Source organism: Chaetodon trifascialis, chromosome 19, assembly GCF_039877785.1.
Source record: "Chaetodon trifascialis isolate fChaTrf1 chromosome 19, fChaTrf1.hap1, whole genome shotgun sequence".
NCBI lineage: Eukaryota > Metazoa > Chordata > Actinopteri > Chaetodontiformes > Chaetodontidae > Chaetodon > Chaetodon trifascialis.
The window spans coordinates 10957792-10981493 of record NC_092074.1 but is presented as its reverse complement, the minus strand read 5'-3'; the positions used below and the strand labels follow the sequence as shown (position 1 = coordinate 10981493).

The 23702-nt window shown below is 42.4% G+C and overlaps 1 protein-coding gene across 2 annotated transcripts in view; it reads left to right on the top strand.

The window, feature by feature from the left end:
- Window positions 1-5217: 5217 nt before the first annotated feature.
- Window positions 5218-23702, top strand: part of LOC139347585 (steroid hormone receptor ERR2-like) — a 34481-nt gene continuing 15996 nt past the window's right edge. Inside the window, exons 1-3 of one of the 2 annotated variants that reach the window (XM_070987289.1) lie at window positions 5218-5327; window positions 15521-15936; window positions 20252-20368. In XM_070987289.1, coding sequence (XP_070843390.1) covers window positions 5278-5327; window positions 15521-15936; window positions 20252-20368 — 583 coding nt within the window. In that variant the 5' untranslated portion in view covers window positions 5218-5277. Of the gene's footprint in view, window positions 5328-15520; window positions 15937-20251; window positions 20369-23702 lie in introns of those variants that run through there. The other variant, XM_070987290.1, reaches the window with a different exon arrangement.

The window sequence follows — 23702 nt, the reverse complement described above, 5'->3', positions numbered from 1 at the left end:
AGCTGGTAATTGAAGAGTTACTAGTGCCCTGTGGGTGTTCTGAGACGTTGAAGTTGGTATGAGCCCAACTGATGGCTTCGTGACATGAATTCGATGAACGTACAATTTTTTTCCTTCTCTCAGACATTTTTGGGAAGACTTACTGTTTGTTTATGATACAGATCACCGTACCTACACATACGAAGCTATGTGCAAATTCCTCAGTGCATTTTCTAAATCGAAATCTATTATTCTTTTAGACAAAAAGCCTTTTCTGAATCAGTCCAGCGGACGTCTAACGTTACCCTCTTCTCTCGCCGCTCGCTGTTTTATCTGCAGAACACAGCAGGCTTGCTACGCACGCATAAGCGTCATAAAGCAGCAAAAAGCTGACACCACGAGGGCCGTTTTTGCCAGCTGCCTTATTGGAATGAACTTGAGAGGAATGTATTGATCTTGTTTCTGGATGGCAATGACACAACCTGGCTTTGCTTTAGAGGTGACTCCATCCAGACCCTCCTGCGTTATGCAGGTGATGTAGATGAGTGGCCGAGGATTCAGCTGGTGTCAAGGAGCGATTTAAAATTAGAGCGTGGCGCTGCAATTGATTTTGTTCATATTTGATGTGATTAGACACAGTGGAGACCGGTGGCTGTTGCTGGAATCACAATCATGGCTTTCAGCGGGGCACAGATGCAAGGCAGGTTAATAAAATGTCCTCAAGATAATGTACGCTATTTGGCGATTGCGTTTAACCGGAGTGTCTTATCGTGATTGAAGACATTTTAATAATGAATGGTGCAACAGCTGTGATAGTGTTGGTACCGCAAAACATGACGTCACCACTGCAAGTAGACAATAATTTAAGTGTATGAACAGAATTTCTTTAAAATGGTGATAAAAGTAAAATATTGCAGTCTCTGATGAAACCTGCTTACTCTTCATCTTCATTTAATAGTACATGTACCCACAATATGAACGGCTACAGTGAACATTATGAACATTAGATGATGCAAAATATTCTCTCATACAGAAAAATAAGCATAATATCCCATAACATTTTTGGACATGCTCCCACCTTGTTGCTTACTGTCAGTGATATCAAATCATCCCACCACTATAATGAAAGATCAGGGGTGAATTGCCCGTGTGTCTGTTTCGCATGATGAAGCAGTGTCTACGCTAGAGATCCCAGCATACATTTCTTTCCCTCATTGTGTGAGTCCAGCTGTCTCAATCAAGATATCCGAGTCCTGCTACGAGTCCCTGATTAACACCACTGCTCATGTAGTTTTGTTTTAACTGTCCTCAGTTAAATGAGAAATTAAGAGGCACGAGATAGAGGCTAATAGCATTTATTAACCCAGCGTGAACGGGCAGCAGGGCGACCGCGGTCCTCCACTGTCCCCGTCTAGTCCTGGTGGCTCAGCCAGCGAGGCCCAGAGAGGGGAGTGGAACATAATAAAAACCAACAAATGCACCCAGCTGATTAATGCAGCCCTGTGGCTATAGTAATTATCCCTCTCCACACTCCTCCAGCAGACGAGCCAAACAAGTGTGTGGCAGCGAGAGGGAAATGTGCAAATGACAGATCTGTGGGATTCAGGGTCCGTTTAATGCTTTGTGTTGCTAGTTGGATAAAGACACATTTTTGTTGATTTGGTTGACTCTGGAGGTGGAGTTGAAGCTTTTACACTTCCAGTCTACAGTATTTTGGCCTGGTTCACAGTAGCTGTGTGCGATAGTTTGCCTTTGCAGAGAGGATTCAAACTCCACATGAGTTTAAGCAGAAGAAAATAGAATTTGTCTCTTCAGATATATATTTGATTTCATTAATTAGCAGATCAACAACAGTGTTAAAGTGAGACCACTTATTTCCCACATGGTCCCATAAAGGACTGACATAAAATGTGTAACTTAAACAACAACATCTTAAAAGCAAAACTACATCAGTGCAAAGGAAACCAAAATAATTGATTTATTTAGCAAAACAGATTTACAGCACAAGGACATTTTCATTTCTAATCTCTCAGTTTGACCTCTGAACGTCCTTTTTATTTTCGAACATTTCTAACATATGTTGCTATGGCTGCTTCATAATGAAATGACTTAACAAATGTGAAGGTGAACACAGAGACTTTACCAGACTCTTAATATCCTCATTTAAACCATGGTATACACACACACACACACACACACACACACACATATATATATATATATATTTGGAAAGAGAGACAGATGCAGGAATGAGTCCTAAATCTAGAGAAAGCATTGTTGCATATGCATAAAATACATAAATCTGTTGTATGCGCCCTTGCAGCTCTTTCGACTTGACTGTCCAAAGCTAACAATCATATTTCTGTCATATTTTGTTTTGTGGACCTTAAGAATAATCTCTAACTGTCACTTATTCTTCTACTGAGCCACAGAGGTGGCAGCTGAGTGTTATTTGGTTGGTAAGAAATGAGTCAAATACAATTTTATCTTTGTAAGGAAGCGACTTTTATAGTTTTCTGTTATTCTGTTTTTTGTTTTTGTTAAATATGTCGATGCAGAAATTTCAGTTAAATCTATATTTTAGTTGACATGCAACATTTATCACAAGTTAGTTGACACAGTGAGGAAGCAGGACTCGGCGAGCTTCCTGCTGAGCCATCGGGCTGCTCGAGGTACCGTGTCTGTTTGGAGAGGTCAGAAGGTCACACATAAAAGACCAGTTTGCTCATGAATCAGGAATTTAATTACATACAGCCAGTGTGACAGGGAGATTGTGTCCCTCATCTCAACACAACATGTAATTACTATTTATTGACAGATAACGATTGGTTCTTTTTCACTTTCCAGAAAAAAGACGCTGACTTGCGCAGACAGTTAAATCTGAGTTTCCCATCTGCTTTTAGAAACGTTTTGGTCATTTACAATTCCAGGTTTTTTGCGTTTGCTTCGTGGGTGCAGACGTTTTCAGTTGTGCACACTGTATAAGCCTGAATTTCACTCCAAAAACAAACCCATTTCCCTTTTCTCTCCATCTGTTCTCTGTTAAATTAAGGCCTTATTCCAGCATTCAGAGGCATGGAGATGGGGGAATACAGCAAATGAGAGCAAAACTATGATGAAAACATAAACTGCTGCCTCACAACGCACAGTGTTTAGATCCCAGACTGGCTGTGATCTGCTTAAAGAGACACACTCTCTGTTGTAGGGCTTAAAATCTGTTTTGCTTAAATACAGACTAAATGATTGGATTACTGTTTCTTCGTTTGGCAATAGCGTGATGGTGGGATTACAGACCGTGCGCTCAATAGATTTCCTGTCAGACGCCATGAAGCCAGGTGTCCCCTCGCTGTGTAAGCTGGCTGGCTGAGAGGGAGGGAGGCTAGATGAGCCTTGGACTTACAATATGGCCAACCTCAGAAAAGTGGCAACACAAACAGAAGAGCGGAGCTGCAAAATGAAGTGAATAAAGTGAAATAAGACCGCTCTGATAGATAACAGGGTCTGCTCTGATGATGTTCCTGCAGGTAGAAATGTGTTTAAAATGTCCCGAAGCTGAGACATTTTCACTCTAAATTCAGACCTTTACACACTTAATTTAGCTTTGTAAATGAATTCACTTCTCCAGTATTCAACCCTAATGTGAAATCATGCATGTCATCTGAACATCAGTCTTTCTTCCCTCTCTGCCTCATTAAAAACAAACATATCTCCTCTATTGATTATGTCTGGATGTCTTAATCAGATCAGCGGGAATATCCTGGTTTTCCTCTGCAGGAAAGTACATTAAATGCCAAAATATTGATCAAAAATTTAATTGAGAATGCACAGCTCCTTTATTAAAGCCAATCGCCCTCCTGCTCCTGTGACTCTGATATGGACTGACATGAAAAGAAAACGTTCAAATTTATAATTCCTTTTTATTTAAAAGACTGTTGGGAAACAGAGTCTGTCCCGAGGCTTCTGGCGACACAGCAACGCTGTGATCAATAAGAGCGTGTGATGGGTTTTGCATCGATCAGAAAAATGTGGGTTGATGAAGTGGGTTGGAGGGGGCAGGTGGGGGGGCTTTTGGGTTTTCCTCCGATGGCTGCCACATTACACGGACGTGGTAAAGATCCACTCAAACTTGTCTGTCGTCGTCATCGTTATTATCATTCCTGCCGAGGTGATTATCACTCTCAGTTTCTTGCATCCTGCCTCGTTCGGGATTGGCAGATTCCCTCTCTTCGCTGTGTGATTGGCGAAACATTGTGGGAAGCAGCTGCCAGTCCTTTCATGGAGGGCATGCTGTGGAAAGCCGGATCCACGGTGCAGAGGATGAAAGAGTAAAGGGAACAGTTTAGCTCCATAATCTGGCACTGAGCCCTTTAAAGCACAGTAAACAGACCTGTTCACATCGCCTTCAGTGAACGTGCTGCTGCTTCTGCTGCTTGTCAATTACTGCAGCTTTCTCCTGCAGTTATAAACACCAACTGTGACACCAGAGAAACTCCTCATCCGTCTATCTGTCTGTCTGTCTGTTTGTCTTTCTGTCTATTGTCTATCAGTCTGTCCGTTGTCTGTCTGTCTGTCTAGGGGGTCTGCCTGTGTCTCTGTGTTGTGCAGCGCTCCCTTGTGAATGACTGGACACCGGCTGCTTGTCCATTAGCCTGTCCCATGTCAGTAAGCTTTCATCCCCATTGGCTGCTCCCAGGACAGCCCTCATGAAACCGACCAATGGCAGCTGCCCCATATGCACCAAACCACTCCCCCCTGCTCTTAAAGAGCCCCCATGTCTTCAATGGAGACTCAATCCCCTCACTGACTTACTCAGCCTGAGTGCGCTCTCACCACTGCTGCTCTCCATCCATCCGTCTCTATCTTTTATTCTCTCTTTCTCCATCCGTCACTCCCCTGATCTTCATTCTTTCCCCACGCTTACTTCCTGCTCTCTTCATCTCTACCTCAGGTTCTTCCTCCTCTCTCCTCTTTCTGTGTCACCACCACTCTTCCTCTCTCCACACGTACTCCAGAGCCTGAGTGTGCAGCACCTGTGCAGACTGGAGTTTGTCGGGCCGAGGCAGAGGGTTTATTTTGTGTGTGTGTGTGAGTGTGTGTGTGTGTGTCTGTGGTGTGTGCGTGTGTGTGTGTGTGCACGTGTGTTGAAAAGGGGAGGGAGGGGAGACAACACCCAGGAACACCTGACCAACATTTCATCAAGATATGTGGAGACTTAGGAACTGATCTCCTCCTCCAGCTTTTCCCCAGCTGTTTATCTGTTTTTTTTATTGCAACACCTGGAATGCTTATCGTGGACTGATGGATGTTTCTGAACTGTGCATCCCCGACCCTCTCTGCTACCACAACCAGTAGGTGCATCTTTTTCCACATCTTTTCCCCTTCTTTGTTTATTTTTCATCTCTGCTGTTCTTCCCAAATTAGGTGACAAAATTTCCTTTACGCCGTTGCCTCTGTTTTCATCCAAAACCTGCACTTAAATCATTGGTGAAAAAAAAAAAAATCGTGCTTAAACTGTTTCAAAAAACCATGGAGTTCCTCAGCTCCACCTCCCCGTGTGCGGGACAGCAGAGCTCAGTGGTGTCAGTGAGGCTGCAGTAGCGTAGCCCGCGGGGAGTCCAGGTCGGACGCTTGCCTTACAGCTGTCTAGCTCTGCATCAGGATCCAGGGTTTAACCTCAGTCACAGGGAAGAGCCAGAGGCAGATTAATGCGGACGATATCCAGACGACTATCCTCTGGCAGCAGCCGGTGTCCGGCGGCGTCCTAGGGAAAGAAAACTGTGACTGTACTGCTGCCCAGTCTGTGTATTCTTGAGAGGCAGATTAAAAAGAGTTAAAGCTTTGATCACTTTTTTTTCTGGTTTGTGAATTTGCTCTATACTCAATTTTGGTGCTTATGATTAAGTGCTGAAATTATATTGACAGGGAGGGATTTGATCCTCTCCGTAGTGGCTCTATAAGTAAAGAAAATGCAGTTAATTCTGTGGTTTAAGGTCTAAGTGAAGCAGCTTTTTTTTTTTACAGTTCCTCAGGAAATGAGAAGTCAAAGAAACTCTCAAAGGAAGCATGAGTCCTCAGCATTTCTTTACTCACTTCGCTTTATTGCTTGCATGCCTGGAAAAACGCTTTTCTTTTGACCAAGTGCGACTGGACGGGGAAACCCTTTACTGGGATCCTCTTAATGTTAAGCTGTAGATGGTATTGGAAAGGTTTAACCTGCTTAGCCCTTTTAACAGGACAGTGATTAGGAATATTTCAAAGTCCACAGCTCTCTCTGCGAATCAAAAAGAAGCTTCATCTGTAAAAATAAACAAGTGTGTTCTACTTTAGTGCAGTGTATAACTGCATCAGAGCCCCCAGATACGTTGTTTAGTGAGACAAATGCTCAAACATTTTTGGATTCAAAAGTAGCTGCTTGTATTAGAAGAGATTAGAAGCAATTATTTAAAAGTGGTTTTATACACGTGGTAGTTTTTATAAAGCTCATGCTGCATTAAAAGTGTACATCTTATTGATTTTTACATTTATTTTTATGTCGTGTTTTAGATTTGATTTCCCTGGCATATAAAATTGCACTCAAGCAATAAATGGAGTGTGAAGATTGACAACACTGGCAGTTCAAACTGTTTCAGTAGTGCAGAGAAATGTGACGTACACATAATGTAAGGTGAATTTCATTTAATTGCTGCAGACAGATGGGTGACATTAATTTTTCAGTGACTTGTAGAAATAGTTTCAGGAGTTTTGATGTTTAACGACAGGTGTTTAGAGAATTTGAACTTGTTCTGATATCGCACAGAAAAGTACCAGAACTGTGTTTCGTTTCTTATTCATGTATTCAGATACGTCTGTCTCATTTATTATCTTGTCGTATTGCAATTCCTGTGCAGATTGCAGTGTTGTTGGAAAAAAAAGTCCACAATCCTGAGCTCTTCTTTTTGGCACTATCATCAATTTCCAGAAACTGTAAAACTGCATTTTGTACACGTCCATTCAATTCAAACTGTGGGCTGAACTTATTCTATTTTTATGACACGTTAAAAACATTTTAAGCTGAAGTGAATTTATAAGAAAGACAAAGGAAACAATACAATGCTATTAACCTATAGTGACCCTGAGCCAGGTCTTACTGTCTACAGTGTGTGTGTGTGTGTGTGTGTGTGTGTGTGTGTGTGTGTGTGTGTGTGTGTGTGTGTGTGTGTGTGTGTGTGTGTGTGTGTGTGTGTGTACATCTGCATGTCTACCCTGCATATTTAGATGCACAGTATCCTTGTGCATTTGGGCGCTCAGGAGCTGAACGTGCATGCAGGTACACATACATGTATATATGTGAACGCATGCAAACTGCATGCATGTGTGAATGTTTTTTCAGATTTCCTCCTCTGTTTACTGCACGACCGATGGGTCACATTTGATAGGACGGCCCTTTATGTGACACGCTGGCAGCACCCAAAAACCCCTCAAAGTCAAATACTCAACATATTAGTCCTGGTTATAACTGACTTAACTGCATTTTCTAAGGGAGTTAGTTTAACTTCCAGGATGTTGATTATAGAGCAAACCATGATAAAGCTTTTAAATAAAACAGCGTGTCATTGGTACACGGTGTAGGAAACTCGCACTCTAACAGAAGAGCCTCTTAACAGAAGCTACAATGTCTGATGACTCTTTCTTTGTTAAAGCCATACTGCCATACAGTTTACCACCTGGAAGTAATTACAGTTGCTCAGGTACCTGCATACAGTAAACCTGCGGTTTAAGTGTCACATAAAGCTGCGCTTACTTAGGTTTATCTTCAGGGAATGCTATTAATAAGCCCGTTAGGTCTTTCGGCCCAGCGAGCAACCTATTGACCTGAGGTGAGAGGTCCCACGACTGCAGTGTCCAACCCTCACGCCACGTCTCTGCTGAAGAGGCAAATCTGTTCTTCTACCAACAAACTGATGTTAGCTTATCAGGCGTTACTGCAGGAAATAATTGATTAATATAAATGAGCATATGAAGGTCAGAGATGTTTTACGCCATAGTGTTTCCTCTAAATACCATGATAGGTACAAGATGTTTCAGTGTTCGGAATTTATAAAATATCCACGTGAGGACCGTTTTAGGTGAGGTTTTTTTTGTAAAATTCTAATTAAATTTTAATTGGTATTTAACCAAAGTCCAAATAATCTGCAGGGTTGAAAAACTGAAAGTGAACCAGAGTCCATTCAACTGTGTGATCTCCTATTAAAACATGCCTCCTCAGGAACTCTCATCAGCTGACATTTTCTGAAATTCTGGGCTCTTCTTATCTCATATTATGAAAACATAAACGAGAAACAAGTGTAACAAGTAATTAATGGTCAACCTTATGTCTCTGTGGGTTCAGTATGATCAGCCTTGGCAGTGCTGACAGCTGACACTTGAAGTTTAAAGGTTGTTTATGTTCGGTTTACTCTCATTAATGAGATCCATTTTTCTCGACCTGCTGCCCTCATAGGTGTCCTTCTTACAAGCAAACCAACAGGAAGGCATAAGCACAAGCGGCCAAATGTATGCACGCAGACACAGTCATAGAGACACACACACACACGTGCGCGCATATACGGATGAGACCAAAGAATCACACACTGACCTGGGGTCTAATTTTAGCGGTGCCATATCATGGAAACACCTGACTGTGTCTGTTAGGAGGAACATCTTATCGTGCGTTGTATCCGCATTTATTACTGTAGTTGTGCACATGGTCACATTGTGTTTGTAATGTATTTGAGAAACATTTCTGTTAATATCTAAATAAATAGAAAAAGACTCCATAGTCCGACCATTTGTCTTGTCAGAAGTGTTGACATGACTGCATAATTACAAGTCATGAAGAAGAGTTACAAAGACGCTCAGTTGATTTTTTAATGTACAACAAACCTTTTATTTTATTGCAGACAAATGAGCGGCACATTACACATTCAATCAAGAGAAAATATTTTAAAATAAGCGGTATCAGAAAAATGAATCTTACTTAAATTACGGCAGATTATTTAAACCCAAAAGCATGTTTCCTGGAGCTGCTGACTGACACGCAGTGTAAAGTTTTTTAGACTGCCATGATACAAAAAAAATAGAGTACATTAAAATGTCCTGATGGTGTTAATTTCACTGATACCACAAAGTATTTTGACAGAGATTTATCAGACAATATGTGATATGTTGCAGACAGATTCAGATGTTCTTAAAAGGCGTGTTTGTGTCCGTCAGAAATAGTGACTTTGGTGGAAATGCTTTGTTATTTGGAAGGCAATCTGCTTCATCACTCTAGTGAGAGGACAAAAGTTGGCTTCTCCCAGCAGACCCCTCTTCACTGCATGGAAACAGCTACCACTGCGCTTTAAGTAACGGTTGGTTTTTGGATGAAAATGACTCAAAAGTGGCAGCAGGCTGTGATGTATCCCATCTTTTCAGTTTGATAGTTGGCTGACGGGAAGCCAACCGAACCTACAAGTCCACTGACGGATGGAGGGAGCAGCTGGTGGGACAGGGCCTGTGTTGTGCTCACATGGTGTGGAAAGAAAAAAAAAAAAGCTGATTCCCTCCAACTTTCCTTTTACCAGCAGCTTTGAGCGTTCAGGAAGAAGTTCAGAAAAAATGATCAGAGATAAAAACAGTTCAAAACACGGCTGTATTTCATGGTGACATCGTGTTCAGGCTGACGTGTTTATTAATGACGATGGCTGCCGCATGAGAGGGTAGAGCCCGGCTCGACGGTAGGCCGGTGCTGCGTGGCGGCATGGATGGAGAAATAACTTCATTACATGTCATGACCCCCTCTTGATACAGATGCATCCTTTAGGCAGCCCGTCAAGGACTCTGAATTCATCAGGATGTAGATGGATGCTCCTCTGCAGCCGCTGTTCAATCAAGACATGAATGTGGCTTTTGAGTGCTCAGCCTGAATGCAAGCAGACTTCTTAGAATGAGTTAGTTTTATTGATCAAATGAAATTAACACGCGCACACACATACACAGAGAGAAGAGGCAGTGCGTCTAATCATGGAGTGTGGGTCAGCCAGCATGTTTAATTTAATGGGCCTCATCGTAGCTTCACGAGGTCTCACATTGTGAACTTAATTCCTCTTCACCACGTTAATTTGCATTGTGTCAATTGACCGGAGCGCTTACTGTATCAGCCTGAGTCTCACTTGAAATTCAGCCCATGCCCTAATACCATTAGGCAAATGCAAAGTTGTGTCATTTACACATTTGGAGGGAAAAAAAAAAAAAGAGGAAGGGAGAGAGAGAGAGAGAGAAAAGCCAATTTGCGCCGGACAAGACTCGCTTGTGATTATCAGTGGATGTTATTACTGTGGAGAAGCAGACGTTTGAAGGTTATGTTTCTGGGCAGTAATTGAAATGCAAAATAACATTAGGATCGATGGCCATCTCTGTTTATTTATGAAATCAATATCGTAACTGTCCCTCATGAGTCCCCCTCTGATTCCCAATGACGGCTTAAGTCTCTGCTCGTTTATTCCTTCTCCCCCATAACCTCCTTCTTCTGTCTCTTTTTAAAAGGCAGTTAGGGGTGTGTTTGACTTTGCAGGGAGAGCAATTTCCTGGAGGTGGCGGACGTGTATGTAGATGGGGGTTGATACTCCAGGTAAGGAGACATCATCCATGTGGGAAATCTATGCAATCTCTCCTCGTGGCCGTGACATTGAAGAGGCCATATGCTGGAAGTTCTGTGTACGAGGATGTGTGTGCGTGCGTGCGTGCGTGCGTGCGTGCGTGCGTGCGTGCGTGCGTGCGTGCGTGCGTGCGTGTGTGAGAGAGTTTGAGACAGACAAGCAGAAACAAAGTATATTTATACTGCCATGCAGTAAATGTAGCACTGGGACTTAGTTGGTCAAGAGTGGTAACTTTAAAGTAAAGAGTTTTTAAAAAGCGAAATGTGTTTGTAGAGCAGTTTTAAAACAAAAGAGCGCTGAGATTCATTCTCCACCTTCACGACAAACATCTGTGCTCAACTTTCAAAGTCCGCTTGGCTCCACAGCCGTCCTTAGCTACAAATCAGGTAGCTAAGTAAGTGAATTCTGCGCTAAGAGTAATAACTGCGGGAAATGGACGAAGCCCTTCACAATTCAAGCACAAAACACAAAGTTGAGCTTTAACTCCATTAGAGCTGAACAATTAATCAGAAAATTAATTGGCAACTGTGCTTTGTCTGCAAATTTTTAAAGAATTAATGGCAAAAATTCACAGGTAGCGGCATCTCAGTTTTGAATAATTGGTTGTTTCCTTATTCGGCTGTGATAGAAAATTTCATATATTTGAGCTTTGTGTTGTCGGTCAGAAAAAATGAGACATGAAGACGACACGCTTGTCTCCGGGAACTTCTTAAGGACATGTTTCACAGTTCATTTATTAATTAATTAATTTATTTATTTATTGTAGTTGAGGTACCGATTAATCAATTAAACAATAATTAAGCAATAGTTGTCAGATTAGCTGATCATGAAAATAATCCTTTACTCGCTGTACTTTATTTTCTCAGGACAAAAATTTGGTGTGGAGTCAGATGAAATACAGTGTGCACATGTAAAGACTAATAAAAAAATAAATAAACACATGCACAAAAGAAAACAACAAAATCTAAATTAGACCAGGAATAATACATTTAAATGGAGTAATATTGGCAGTCAGAAAAAGCCACTAAAGAAGAGTTTTAAGATTTTTTTGTTTGTTTGCGAAAATGTTGATTTGAAGAAAAACTAGTTTGAAGACAAATGCATCCAGGAGACTCTGATAGGCAGAACTAAGAGAATTTAAGGCTCTATATGGACAGAACAATAGAGAAAGAAGACTTAATAGGTAGGAACTAGAATTTTTTGAGAAATATCCAAGTTTATGGCTCAGAGTCTGTGATTTGTCTATGTGTTTGCACGTAGCTGAAGCTGCAGCTCTGAGCAGACGAACACATGCGCAGCTTGCAAATTTTAATAAACATGACTGGTTTTTATGGTAAAGTCAACAAAACGCCTTAAAACGTGCTGTGAAATGTATTTTGACTAATGCCTTTTCTCCAGAAACAGACTCCATTATTCACAGCAGCGGATGAATCGTGCATTTAAATGTTAGGACGCACACATTTTTTGATGACCTTCATTTGTGCCAAGCGCCATGTCACGCGCATGTTGTTGTTACTACTTAACACTTGGACGACACACGCTACCCCATTTTCCCGCTCGCGTGACCATTCATTTCCCAGACACCTCGGCTGCGGACTAACAGTGTAATCTATGTGTCAGGCAGGAAGGGGCACTCAGTTTAAAGCTGATAGAGTTTGCCCCAAACAAGGACAGCCTATCATAGAAAGATTAATGAACTAATTTCATGCATGGCTCCTTGCCTCTGTCCTTCTGCGCTTCCATGTTCGACTGTGTGTTCAGCACCATGATTTACGCTGTGTTGCTTGCTACAAGCTTAACCCCAAGCTTAACAATAATATTTCCCCTCAGTGGGAAAATACATAGTAAAACATGGAGAACCAGATTTTTAGCCCTCCACTCATGGATGATAGCATGAGGTCATTGTGGTAAACTGCTTTGAATATGCATTTAGGTCTTTTTCTTTTCTTTTTTCTTTTTTCTTTTTTTTTTTACTGCGGGGTAAAAATTTACTGTGCAGAATTTCAGAGGCTGGAAAACATATTTCATGGTTTAGAGAAGAGGTGGATGGATTCAGGATTTATGTAGGGAAGCAGGGGATCTGCAACACTGCCAGCATTAGGAGGCATGCCAAAACACACACACACACACACACACACACACACACACACACACACACAAACATTTGAGATTTTAAGCTGCTCTGGTGGGACGTTTTCACACCCATCGCACTTCGGCTCCAAAATAAAAAATAGAAAAAACAGCGGTGACTGATCTGAGTGAGTCCAGCAGGCCAGGTTAGTCATATTCAACGTTATGGACAGTGGTGTCCGGACGCTGTCTTTCCTTCACTGTGGTGGACACTGTGTGTCTGCTGCTCCCAGGCGTCCACTGTGGGACCGTCTGGGCCTCTGACAACAGCAGAGCAGAGAAGGCAGGTGACCTTCACGTCTGTCTGATGAGTCTTGCTTGTCTGCTCGGTTTGTACCATTTTTCTGCGCGGCGGAGCAAACACCACCCCATTAGATATCAGGTGCAATGCATTTGTGCGCGTTTGGGTGTGTGTGTGTGTGTGTGTGTATGTGTGTGTGTGTGTGTGTTGCCAAGGGAAGCGGGGCAGGTTGAGGAGAGTCAGGCTGCGCTTAGAAAACTCTGTGTCTTCATAATAAGAGGGGGAAACCAAATTATGAAACTATGAAGCTATTTCTGTCCGCGCGAATTGGCGGCTTGTGCCATTATTTCATTTCGACAGATTTGAAGGGACCCATTAGAAATTTCCATTAAACCTAACAAAAAAACATCTCCCCTGCGTTACTGTGTGCTAAGTGTGGAATGAACTACTTTTTACATATGCCACAATGTACTATTCCATAGGGAATCCCCCTATCTGGCTGCAATGATGTATTAACTGTTAGCACGCCGCTCTCTCCAATTCCCTCAAATGGGAGAAAATATACTTTCCAATTGACTCTAGGTGCATGCTGATTGCCAACAAGATTTAACATGTGCCCTGTGAATCTTTTATAAACCACAATAGCCTCAGAATGAAGACTAACATAATGTTGTATCACTCCATCTCGCGCTATGTTAACAGTCCTGACTGATTAAAAATGCATAAGGAATGTCTGGGACCCGTAAGAGGAGGGTTTATTTTTTCATGCCTCATCTCGAACAGGAAGGAAGCAGAGGATCAATAGATCTGATCTGGGCCCAGGGGTAGAGGCCATCTCCTCCTCCCCCCTCCGCCCACTACCCGTTAGCAGTTAAAAGGGAGGTTTCATGTTGTCGAGGCCTAATGACTTCATGGCTTTATATAAGCACTTGTGCAAAGAGGCAGCGGAGGGAAAATACATTCCTAACCACAGCTCCAAATTTGACAACAGGGGCAGCCCCTGGCAGCAAAAAAGGCAAGAAGTTCTGAGGAATCTGGTCGGCATTAACTTCCTGTTAGTCTCAGACATTCTTAACGTGGTTTTCCACTGTTCTCACCAAATATTTAAAGCTCACAAGCATGTAGGGCTGATGTTGTAAGATCAGCAGCGCCTCTGACAGACAGAGGCAGCAGTTCTAACACAGACCCAGACCACATTTCATGCTTTGTTTGACAGGATATTATTGAAGTCACTGCAAGCACAACAACATACAGGCTACACTGCCTTGAAGAGAAATTATTGTCCAACAGTAGCTGCAGGAGTCGTTGTTATTTATTGCGTCATGCACATATAAATGCCCAGCCCACATACGACAGCGTTTTTCAGCGTAATTTCTTGCATAAAACTTTACATGGAAAATAAATAACTCGGTATCCTCTTTAAACTCTACAGTAAAATCTGACTTGAAAAGATTCCACACATGCAGCAATGCCAAAAGTCCTCCAGGAACCGTCTGTTTTTGGTCACAAACAGTTGCTTTTTGTCTACAAGTCAAGTCAGTTCCAGTCGAGCCGCTTTTATTTATCGCTTATTTGCCTCAAAAGCCTTTACAGCCTTACAGCGTATGGCACCGCTGTGGGGAGAAAAGGGAAGAGACCTCAGGAGGAGCAAGAGAGCAACTTGAAGACATGAAATAGATGTTTGTGCATAAGTAGCATTTTCCTTTAACTCTGCCTTTTCCTCAATTTTCTATTGAAATTTGGTAAAACGGAACTTAATCCCAGGGCAGCTCCTCTTCCTCAGCCTCTCCAACCTCTCACTGAAGTCCGCCGTAACCCGGCACCGTCCTTTGGCAAACTAGCCGGGACTATTGATTGGGTCATGTATTACCCATGATCCTCCATATGCTGAGTGTAACACCTCTCTCTGTCCATTAACAGCCTTCTGAAGTTTCATTCATTCATTTACTTCTGGCAGCCGACCAATTGTGGGCATTGTTTTCAAGATGTATGGGGCATCTGTTGACATGGTCGTTAGTTACCATTTTGCCGGAGAGAAATAAGCGGCTGTAGTATATCACCTAGCATTCCAGCACGTAAATGGTCGAGTCTGAAACATAATCTATCAAACTCAGATGAGCTGGCGCGCTCCATCACAGCTGAAGAATCTCTCGCAGAATGATCAACGCTCAGTACGTCTTGTGAAAGTTTTTGGTGGTTATAATTTCCGTAATACTGCAGTTTTCTGATGTATATTTACTTTTATGTATATGGGAATGACCCTGACCGCTTGGGCTCAGAGTCAGAATTTGATATTTTTCAAGATCTTCTGTTATCAGACAAGAGCGATGTTTCCTCTCAGTTCCTGAATCGAGAGGGGTAAAGACAGCGACTGACAAATACTGCTGTTTGATTCATTTCTGTTCCTTTGTCACAATGTTTATCACTTTAAAATCTTACGGTGGCTCATCAGTTGCAGCTGAATTCAACATCAGAACTTACCACAGCTCTCGCCCTGTGTGTCTTTATCCAGGTTGCTAACCAGAATGCCCTCTGAGGACCGACACCTGTCCTCGAGCTGTGGTTCTTACGTCAAAACCGAGCCCTCCAGTCCTTCCTCCTCGCTAGTAGACACCGGCAGCCACCACAGTCCCAGCGGCAACTCGGACGCCAGCGGCGGCTACATTAACGGCAGCAGCAGACACTCACACGCCCTCGACTCCCCCCCAATGTTCAACCCAGGCATGCTCGGAGGCGGCGCCGCCTGCCTACGCCGCTACGAGGAATGCTCCGGCGGCGTGGCGGACGACTCTTCAATCAAGTGCGAGTACATGCTCAATGCCATGCCCAAGAGGCTGTGCCTGGTGTGTGGTGACATTGCCTCAGGGTACCACTATGGGGTGGCCTCCTGTGAGGCCTGCAAAGCCTTTTTCAAAAGGACGATACAAGGTATTTCCCGCTTCTTCTTACAACTTCCTCTGGCTCACCTGAGCTAATCCCCAATGTCTGTATGCTCCCAGTTACACTTTATTCTGCAAAGACAGTGTTGCACCTTTTAATCCATGTGTTCTGCAACTTTTGTCACAATGCAAAGGTGCTGCTTTTCATGCCTATTCTAAATATTTTTTATTAGCCTCCCCACTGTGATTGCCAGAAAGCATATTGACCGGATGAGGAATCCATTGTCATGTGTTCCACACGTGCCTCGGTGCTGGTGTCCAGCTCTTAAAGGCCTAATACGAGGTAGTGATTACGAGAGCTACAGCAGGCATTAGGCCCAGACTGTAAATCTGCTCTGGGTTGTGATTTTTTTTGGTGCGTTTGCATGTGAATCGTACGTCTGGCATGGACTCTGCCATGTGTGGGAGCTCTTCCAGAATAATCACTTGGACAGAGATAATATGCTGCAAGCTGAGATGCAGAATTTAGATTTTTATCTGCAGGATTTGTGTCTGTAGACATGGAGTGAGACTGCAGGTTAGTGAGGCCTGGGCCACATTGAGGCAGGTAAAAGTGAAAACAAAAATCATCTCTGCTGCTCTCTCTGATTCCTTTTTGTGCATCACTGTCTGTTAGATCTTCCTGTTTCTGCTATTAGCCGTTGTGGTTTTAGAAATATAAAGTAGTGACTTCAGTGACAGTGATCATGCTTCCTATTAACCAGGTTGAACAGTTTTTCCTGGACTTGCTGCACAGATGCTCTTGATTAACTCGGTAATTTGTGATAAATGTCACTGATAACGCCTCCAATATGTGTGACCAGCTGTACTGACATTTAAAATCAGCAAAGTAAAGGAGGGAATTTGTCTTCTTATTAACACTGCTCCAAAGTGGACATTTATGATCGGCAGCAACATTTTCTAAAAGTCTCCTTCCTTTGTCCACTTGGAGGAGCATTTTTGAAAAGGTCTTTTTTTGGCTGTGGAAAATGAAGTTTAGATGCAAAACAGGCAAAAAATAAATAAAAATGTAAATGTTTACATATTAGTGTGGACATGGCTTGACTGTCTTTCTGGCTGATTTAAGATGCTGATTACTGGCTGAAGTCAGTGTGTTGAATGAATTCATTTCATTTTAGCTGATGCTGAAAATTTAAAAAACGGTCCCATTCAGAGGGGACAAATAAAATGCAAAGAATGTTTCTAACCTAATTTGGGAATTTCAGCTGCATCCTGAATACGAGTTCATGTTAAAGTATTAGTCATTTAAAGGTTGCATGTGTCCCAGTCTGACCAGCGACACAGTGGAGGACTGTAAATAGTGTTCATGTGCGGCTTTATGTTGTCCTGCGCCTTCCTCTTCTTCTTCTGTGTCGTCTTCCTCTCTATCTCCTTCATGGAGGACAGGCCCATAATGAACCTAATCTGTCCGTCATTCGTCCTGAGCTGCGGGAGTTTCAGTCAATAACAATCAGTGTTGGGTGACTGTAATTAAGAACCAGGCATTTCATTGGGAGAAAGGCGAAAGGAGGGTGGAAGGCGTGGATCTGTTCTTTGCCCCCGGGCCCCTCCAGCCTCCACCCAAGGGGAGGAGATGGGGGCCAATTAGAAGCTCAGGCACGTGTTATCAGGGGCAATAACAGAGGAAGGGGAGAGACGGACGCTGAGGAGTCCTCCAAATAAAAGGCAGAGGGACAAGGGACAGCGGACGTGGTCATTCTCTGAAAGGAGAAGCCACTTTAATGGAATGGTAATCAGGGAGGGGGGTCCCGGCCTCGGTAAAGGAGGAGGACAAGGAGAGGTCCAGCTTGAGTGGAGATGAGCGCGTGGATAATAGCATGGCATAACAATATATCAAAATTTAGAGGGAAAATAAGAGAGGTTAAGGAAGGATATTAGAGTGGTTGAAATGTCCTTTAAGAAATAAAGGTGGACACAAGACCTGATTAACTAAGAGGGTATGCCGACAGTGAGCTTTTAGAGGTAGGCAATTTAAGACTATTGTGGACCCCTAATGCACCCCCCCCTCCCCCCACATACACACATAATCATGAACACACACATAATCATGAACACACACACACACACACACACACACACACACGGGTTACTTCTGATCCATCAAGGTATACAATGTTACCTTTAATAATCTCAAAACCACTGGATGAATGTGACCTCTTCTAAACCGATGAAAATCCCCTGTGTTCTATCGTTTTTTAAATTATTACGCAATATGGTTATGACCGAAGAGAGAAAAGGTAAGCAAGAAAAAAAGTCAGCATGCATGCTAAAACCATCCCTTCAGACACCTGTATTTTTCTCTACAGTGAGCAGCAAATTGAGATTTTTATGCGACATCGCTGACAGGTGTGCAGGAGTGTTGCACAACAGTAAAATACAATGCATTGCATTGTGGGGGAAAAAAAAGCAGTGTCCATGCCGAGGACAGTGGATAAACTTCACACTCAGACACTAACATGGTGGACATTAAAGTGCATTATATAGTAAACAGACAGCCTTAATTCTGATGTCCCCACAATGTGCTCAGCTGCAAACAGCAGATCACACCAACCAACTCTATACATTATATACAATCCAATAATTGTTATAGTCCTTTTTGCAGTATTACTGGGACAAAGAACATTCATTTCTTAATGATGAAGTAATATACAAGACACCATATGATGCAGTGCATGTCCCATCAGTCAAACTGTGGCTGTGAAATGTTAATGCCTCTAAAACTATAAAAAAAGAAAGAAAATTAATACATGTTTTTTTTCCTACATCTGCCTTGCACTGTGGGGCATGCAGCAATAATTTTAGAATGAACACTTTTGCATAGTTCATTCACATTTTGTCATGTTTCCACAGCACATATTGAGCACCTGTTTAGATTCACTATGAAATTGGGACAAAGTGATTGAATGCTGTTAACAAACGGGATAATATGACCATCAGTATATAGTTCATGCTGCATACAGTTAGTTTGTAGCACAGAACTGGTACACAGCATGTGTCTCTACACATGAGCACTGCACTACGCTGTATTTTCCCGCTAACGCCTCTCAGTTTAAAAGACTTTACCCACCCCGAAACCAGCAGCAGCCTCTGCCAACATCCTGGCATGGTGCCCCGGGCCCCTCACTGTGCATGTGACCCTGCTGGCACCGTCGATGCCAAGGATCCTGACAAATGTTGGCACCTTCTCCTTGACCAACAGGGGATTGTTTGTGTGTGTGTGTGTGTGTGTGTGTGTGTGTGTGTGTGTGTGTGTGTGTGTGTGTGTGTGTGTGTGTGTGTGTGTGTGTGTGTGTGTGTGTGTGTGTGTGGTGGTGGGGTGTGAGTGGGGGGCAGCTCTGGCAGATCTGCAACAGACAACACCTGGTTTGCTGTTTTTAGGTACCATTAATACATCTCTGGACTTACAGCACATTGTTTAAACATCCAATCAAGGGATTTGGATACTTGGGAGAGAGGATTTCTCATTGGATTCTTGGGGTCACGTCAACTTCTGAAGTGACCGCGTAATGATCCGGAAAAAAAAACTGTTAACCAGAGCCTGGTCAGAAAACCAGGTAGTGTTTGCACGGCAGCAGATTCAATATTTCTGCATTTCTTGCTTTTTTTTTGGACCTGAGTGATTAAATTGCATAGGAAATATTTCCATAGTGAGCCTACAACCATCCAGACAGACTTGAATAATACATTGAGCTTATGCTACATGATACAGGAGCCTTAGATCTGCGAGTCTAACAGCAGTTCTTGGTCTTTGCTGGAGAACATTATGCAGAGCGCTGGGCTGTGCATCCATCTCTTAGCCCTTGTGTTGTTGAGGGAGGGCAGCTTTCCCATCATCCTCTAGGTGAAGAAGGATGGGCTGGAAGGGGTCGTGGTGAGCATTTGCAGAGAGGACGCTCTGCATTAATGAAGCTAATTTATCTGTGAATCAAAATGAGGGTGGGACTCCTGGGCAGGGAGGCGCTCTTTACATGTCCCATCAAAATGCCACTAAACCGTCCTCTCCTTCAGGAGTGTCATGCAGGGTCACCTTGGGACAGGTGTGTAAGTGTGTGTGTGTGTGTGTGTGTGTGTGTGTGTGTGTGTGTGTGTGTGTGTGTGTGTGTGTGTGTGTGTGTGTGTGTGTGTGTGTGTGTGTGCATACGCACGCACACATGTTGCGTCTTTCTGCCTTTCTGTTGTTTACCATTTCTGATTCGGTCTCCTTCTCTGTGCAATGATTCCAAAACTAATTCCTCCTAATTGCTGACGTGCACCTCTTGAGCTCACAGAATTAATAGAAACACATTTTTTTCAATCTTCCGTAGGAAATATTGAGTACAGCTGTCCGGCCACCAATGAATGTGAGATCACCAAGAGGAGACGCAAGTCGTGCCAGGCCTGCCGCTTCATGAAATGTCTTAAAGTTGGCATGTTGAAAGAAGGTGAGTATTTGTTTTATTATCTGCTCTTCTTTCTTTCTTTCTTTCTTTCTTTCTTTCTTTCTTTCTTTCTTTCTTTCTTTCTTTCTTTCTTTCTTTCTGTTTTCCTCATTACGTGTTCCAACTTCAGATATCTTTTAAGAGACATAGTTGAAAGAGTGAGTCGAATAACTGATTGATCATTGATCAACAGAAATGTGACATGGCAACTATTGAGGGCAAAATATATATTGTTTAGGTCAAATATCAAAGTAAAATGCCAAAATTATCTTCACCTCGAGCACCCTAAAAAGCTGGGAAGCACTTTTCACCATTTTTGTAAACCTCTATAGATAATTTTATTGGTATTTCTTGGTAAATTATTAGTTGTAGCCCTTTTGAGATTTTAAACAGGGCCTATTGGTCTTAACAATTCAAGAAAATAATGAATTAAATATCATCAGCATGAAAATATGTTGAAAATTTTGAAAATATTATCCCCATTTTTCTGATTTCTGCTTTTATTATCATTGAAATAACTCAACTTTAGACCAAAAGGCCAAATTATTAAACATTTTAAAAACTGTTAGATTCTGTGACTAAGTTTAGAGGAAGTGTGCTTTTTTTAAGCTCATGAAGAGTTAATTAATACAAAGTTTTAACCTAAAAGATAGCAAATAAAGGGCTTTTATTTATAGGGTCATACTGTATATTAGAAGGAAGAAAAAAGGGTTTAACTCTATCGTGAGTTCAGGAGTGAATATCAATGCTTTGAACTTCAGCCATCTCGTGCCAGCAAATCTAACAGTCTAACAGTCTTTCTCGGGGCGATAAGACTGGTCAGTAATCAGATATTAAAACCAGCTGTGGGGGGAGACACCCGTGACATCATCCACAAGCCTTACTTACCTCTCCTCACACCAGCGTTTAACTCAGACTCAGCGTGGAAAAAGCTGCTGAGTTGGATGTTCCGACCAAGAGTGACTGAGAAGTGTAACAGTACTCTTGAAAAGCACAGGCTGTTCCCCCAAGACTTCTCTCTCCCCCGGGCTCTGGGTGTCTCTCTCCCTCACCCTCGCTGTCTGTCTGTCTGTCTGTCTCCCTTCCCCTCTCTTTCCTGCCATATTGATCCACTAAATGCTTTCCGAACATCCCACCTCACTTCCTGCATGTGTTGTTTCTCCTGCAGTGAGACCTTTGGGAGTACAGAGGGAAAATATAGCCGATAGATTTTTCTTTCTCTTTTTTTGCCGAGGAAAGAGGGGTTTTTTTTGTTTGTTATTTTGCATTTGTGTGTTTCGCTAGAAGATCTGCAGAGAGTCTAGCTGTGAGTTACGCTTTTGTCGAGAGTATTATAATACCTACTGCTGAACTGGGACTTCACTGGAAACTAGACACCGGGCTCCCGTTTTGGTTGGACTTAAATGCAGCCAGAATTGAGAAATATCACCAGTTTTTCTGAAATTTCTGTCCGTGACACCAAATATATTAAAGGTAGCATATTGATACATTTTCCATAAATGTTCTCGAGCTTATTTTTAATAAGCAGACAGATTAGCAGTAATGTGTAAAACATTTAAAACAAAACAAACTGACTGAAACAGTTGTTCTGCAGGTGAAATTAATTTGATTTAAGATGGCACATAAAGTAACACGAGTGCCTTTCCTTTCACTGTCAGACCGGTGCACTATAAAATTACTGTTACATGTACATGACAACATTAATATGTAGAAGTCTGCACTCATATTTTAAGCGTAAAAAGTATTTTTTTGCATGAATGATGCACACTTTGTTATCGTGGCAGTGTAACTCTGAATCTCTGGTGGTGGTGGTGCCGAGTGTGAACAAGCAAAGTGTCTCGTGTCATTTGTTTGTTGAATTTCATGCTGTGTATTTCACCGGCTGACATTTTTTTTCCTCGAGTTTTAGATCAGTGGTTTTTGAATTATGAGGCGCAGAGGGAGATGCAGTAAGTGAGGTAAAGATACTGCGTGAGGTGAAAGGGACAGGTGAATGCTTGGTGTTCTGAGACCAGCAGGAAGGGGAGTTATTAGAGTTTGACCATTCATTTGACCCATTCGTCAGCAGTTGGAGCTGCAGCAGTGGCTGTGACACATCTGGTCGCTCACAGAGGTATTTAAGGTACTTTAGCGCCACAGTTACTGTCAAAAATCTGTCCTTCTTCTTGAAGTCATAGCTGAGTCAAATCTGAGACATTATACACATATTTTTAGAGTTGGAGAGACTTTCTCTCTCTGAGGATATCAGTTTTCAAGGTGTCCAATGTAGATACATGTCTATAAATTTGCTTAGAAAACATAGAAAAAGAGACCTTTGAACTCCAGAACTTGTCTAAGAGTCATCATGTTTTTAAGCCTTTTTCAGTGTAAAATTATTCCAGTGATAGTTGTTTGTACATCTAGGATACATTGCATGCAGGGACAGCCACAAGCTAATTTGGCATATTTTTAATTGTGCAAAACAAGCAAATATAGGCATTAAAAATATATAGATAGATATTTTTGACATTACTGAGGCTCAGAATATCCCATCAAGATTCATCAGGAGGTTGATGATGATGGAGGGTTTAGTGCACAAATAGCAGTCTCATAGTAGTAGTGCCTATGTTTAAGTACTTATTCAGTAGGACATTATTTGAGCCCTGATGGCTTTAACAAAGTTAGGACAAGCATGAGACTCCACTAAATACAACGTTGTATCCCAGTTTGGAGATGAATTACAGCAGGTTAAGTTCTGGAGCTCAGCCCACTGCAATCCTCACTGATTATATGATATATATCCAAACATAAAAAAGAGTATCTAAAGAATTTGTTTATAGGCTCCACTTAGAGACACAACAGTCATAAATTTCCTAAAATAAAAACACGGTCATAGAGTTTTGATGTGTTCTGCCAGAACCCAACACGTCTCATGATAGAAGCCAGCAGCGGTTAACTGCGATGGTAACACAAGATTGTATGTCAGGCTTTTGGTTCACTTCCACTGATACAGCGTCACTATGTACTGACGTAGCTGTGTTTGTTCATCTCAGAAAGAGGGGTCAGCCATTGTATTGCCATTACAACACTATTTATACATGTGCCCACTCTTGATGTCTTCATCCCGGCCCAAATATCTCACACCGAGGCTTTGACTCTGAGCCAGAAAAAAATAACTTTGCTTCAGAAATAAAGCTGAAACTATTAGCGCATGCTTAGGGGAAAAATGGCAGGGTATTGTCTGTGGCGGGCCGAGCTAAGCTGTTGAAGTGGACAGTCGGTGTGCGTGTGCGTGTGTGTGTGTGAGGGGGAATTTGACGCCGTAGCCTGCACCGCCTGCCGCTACTGAGATGCAGCA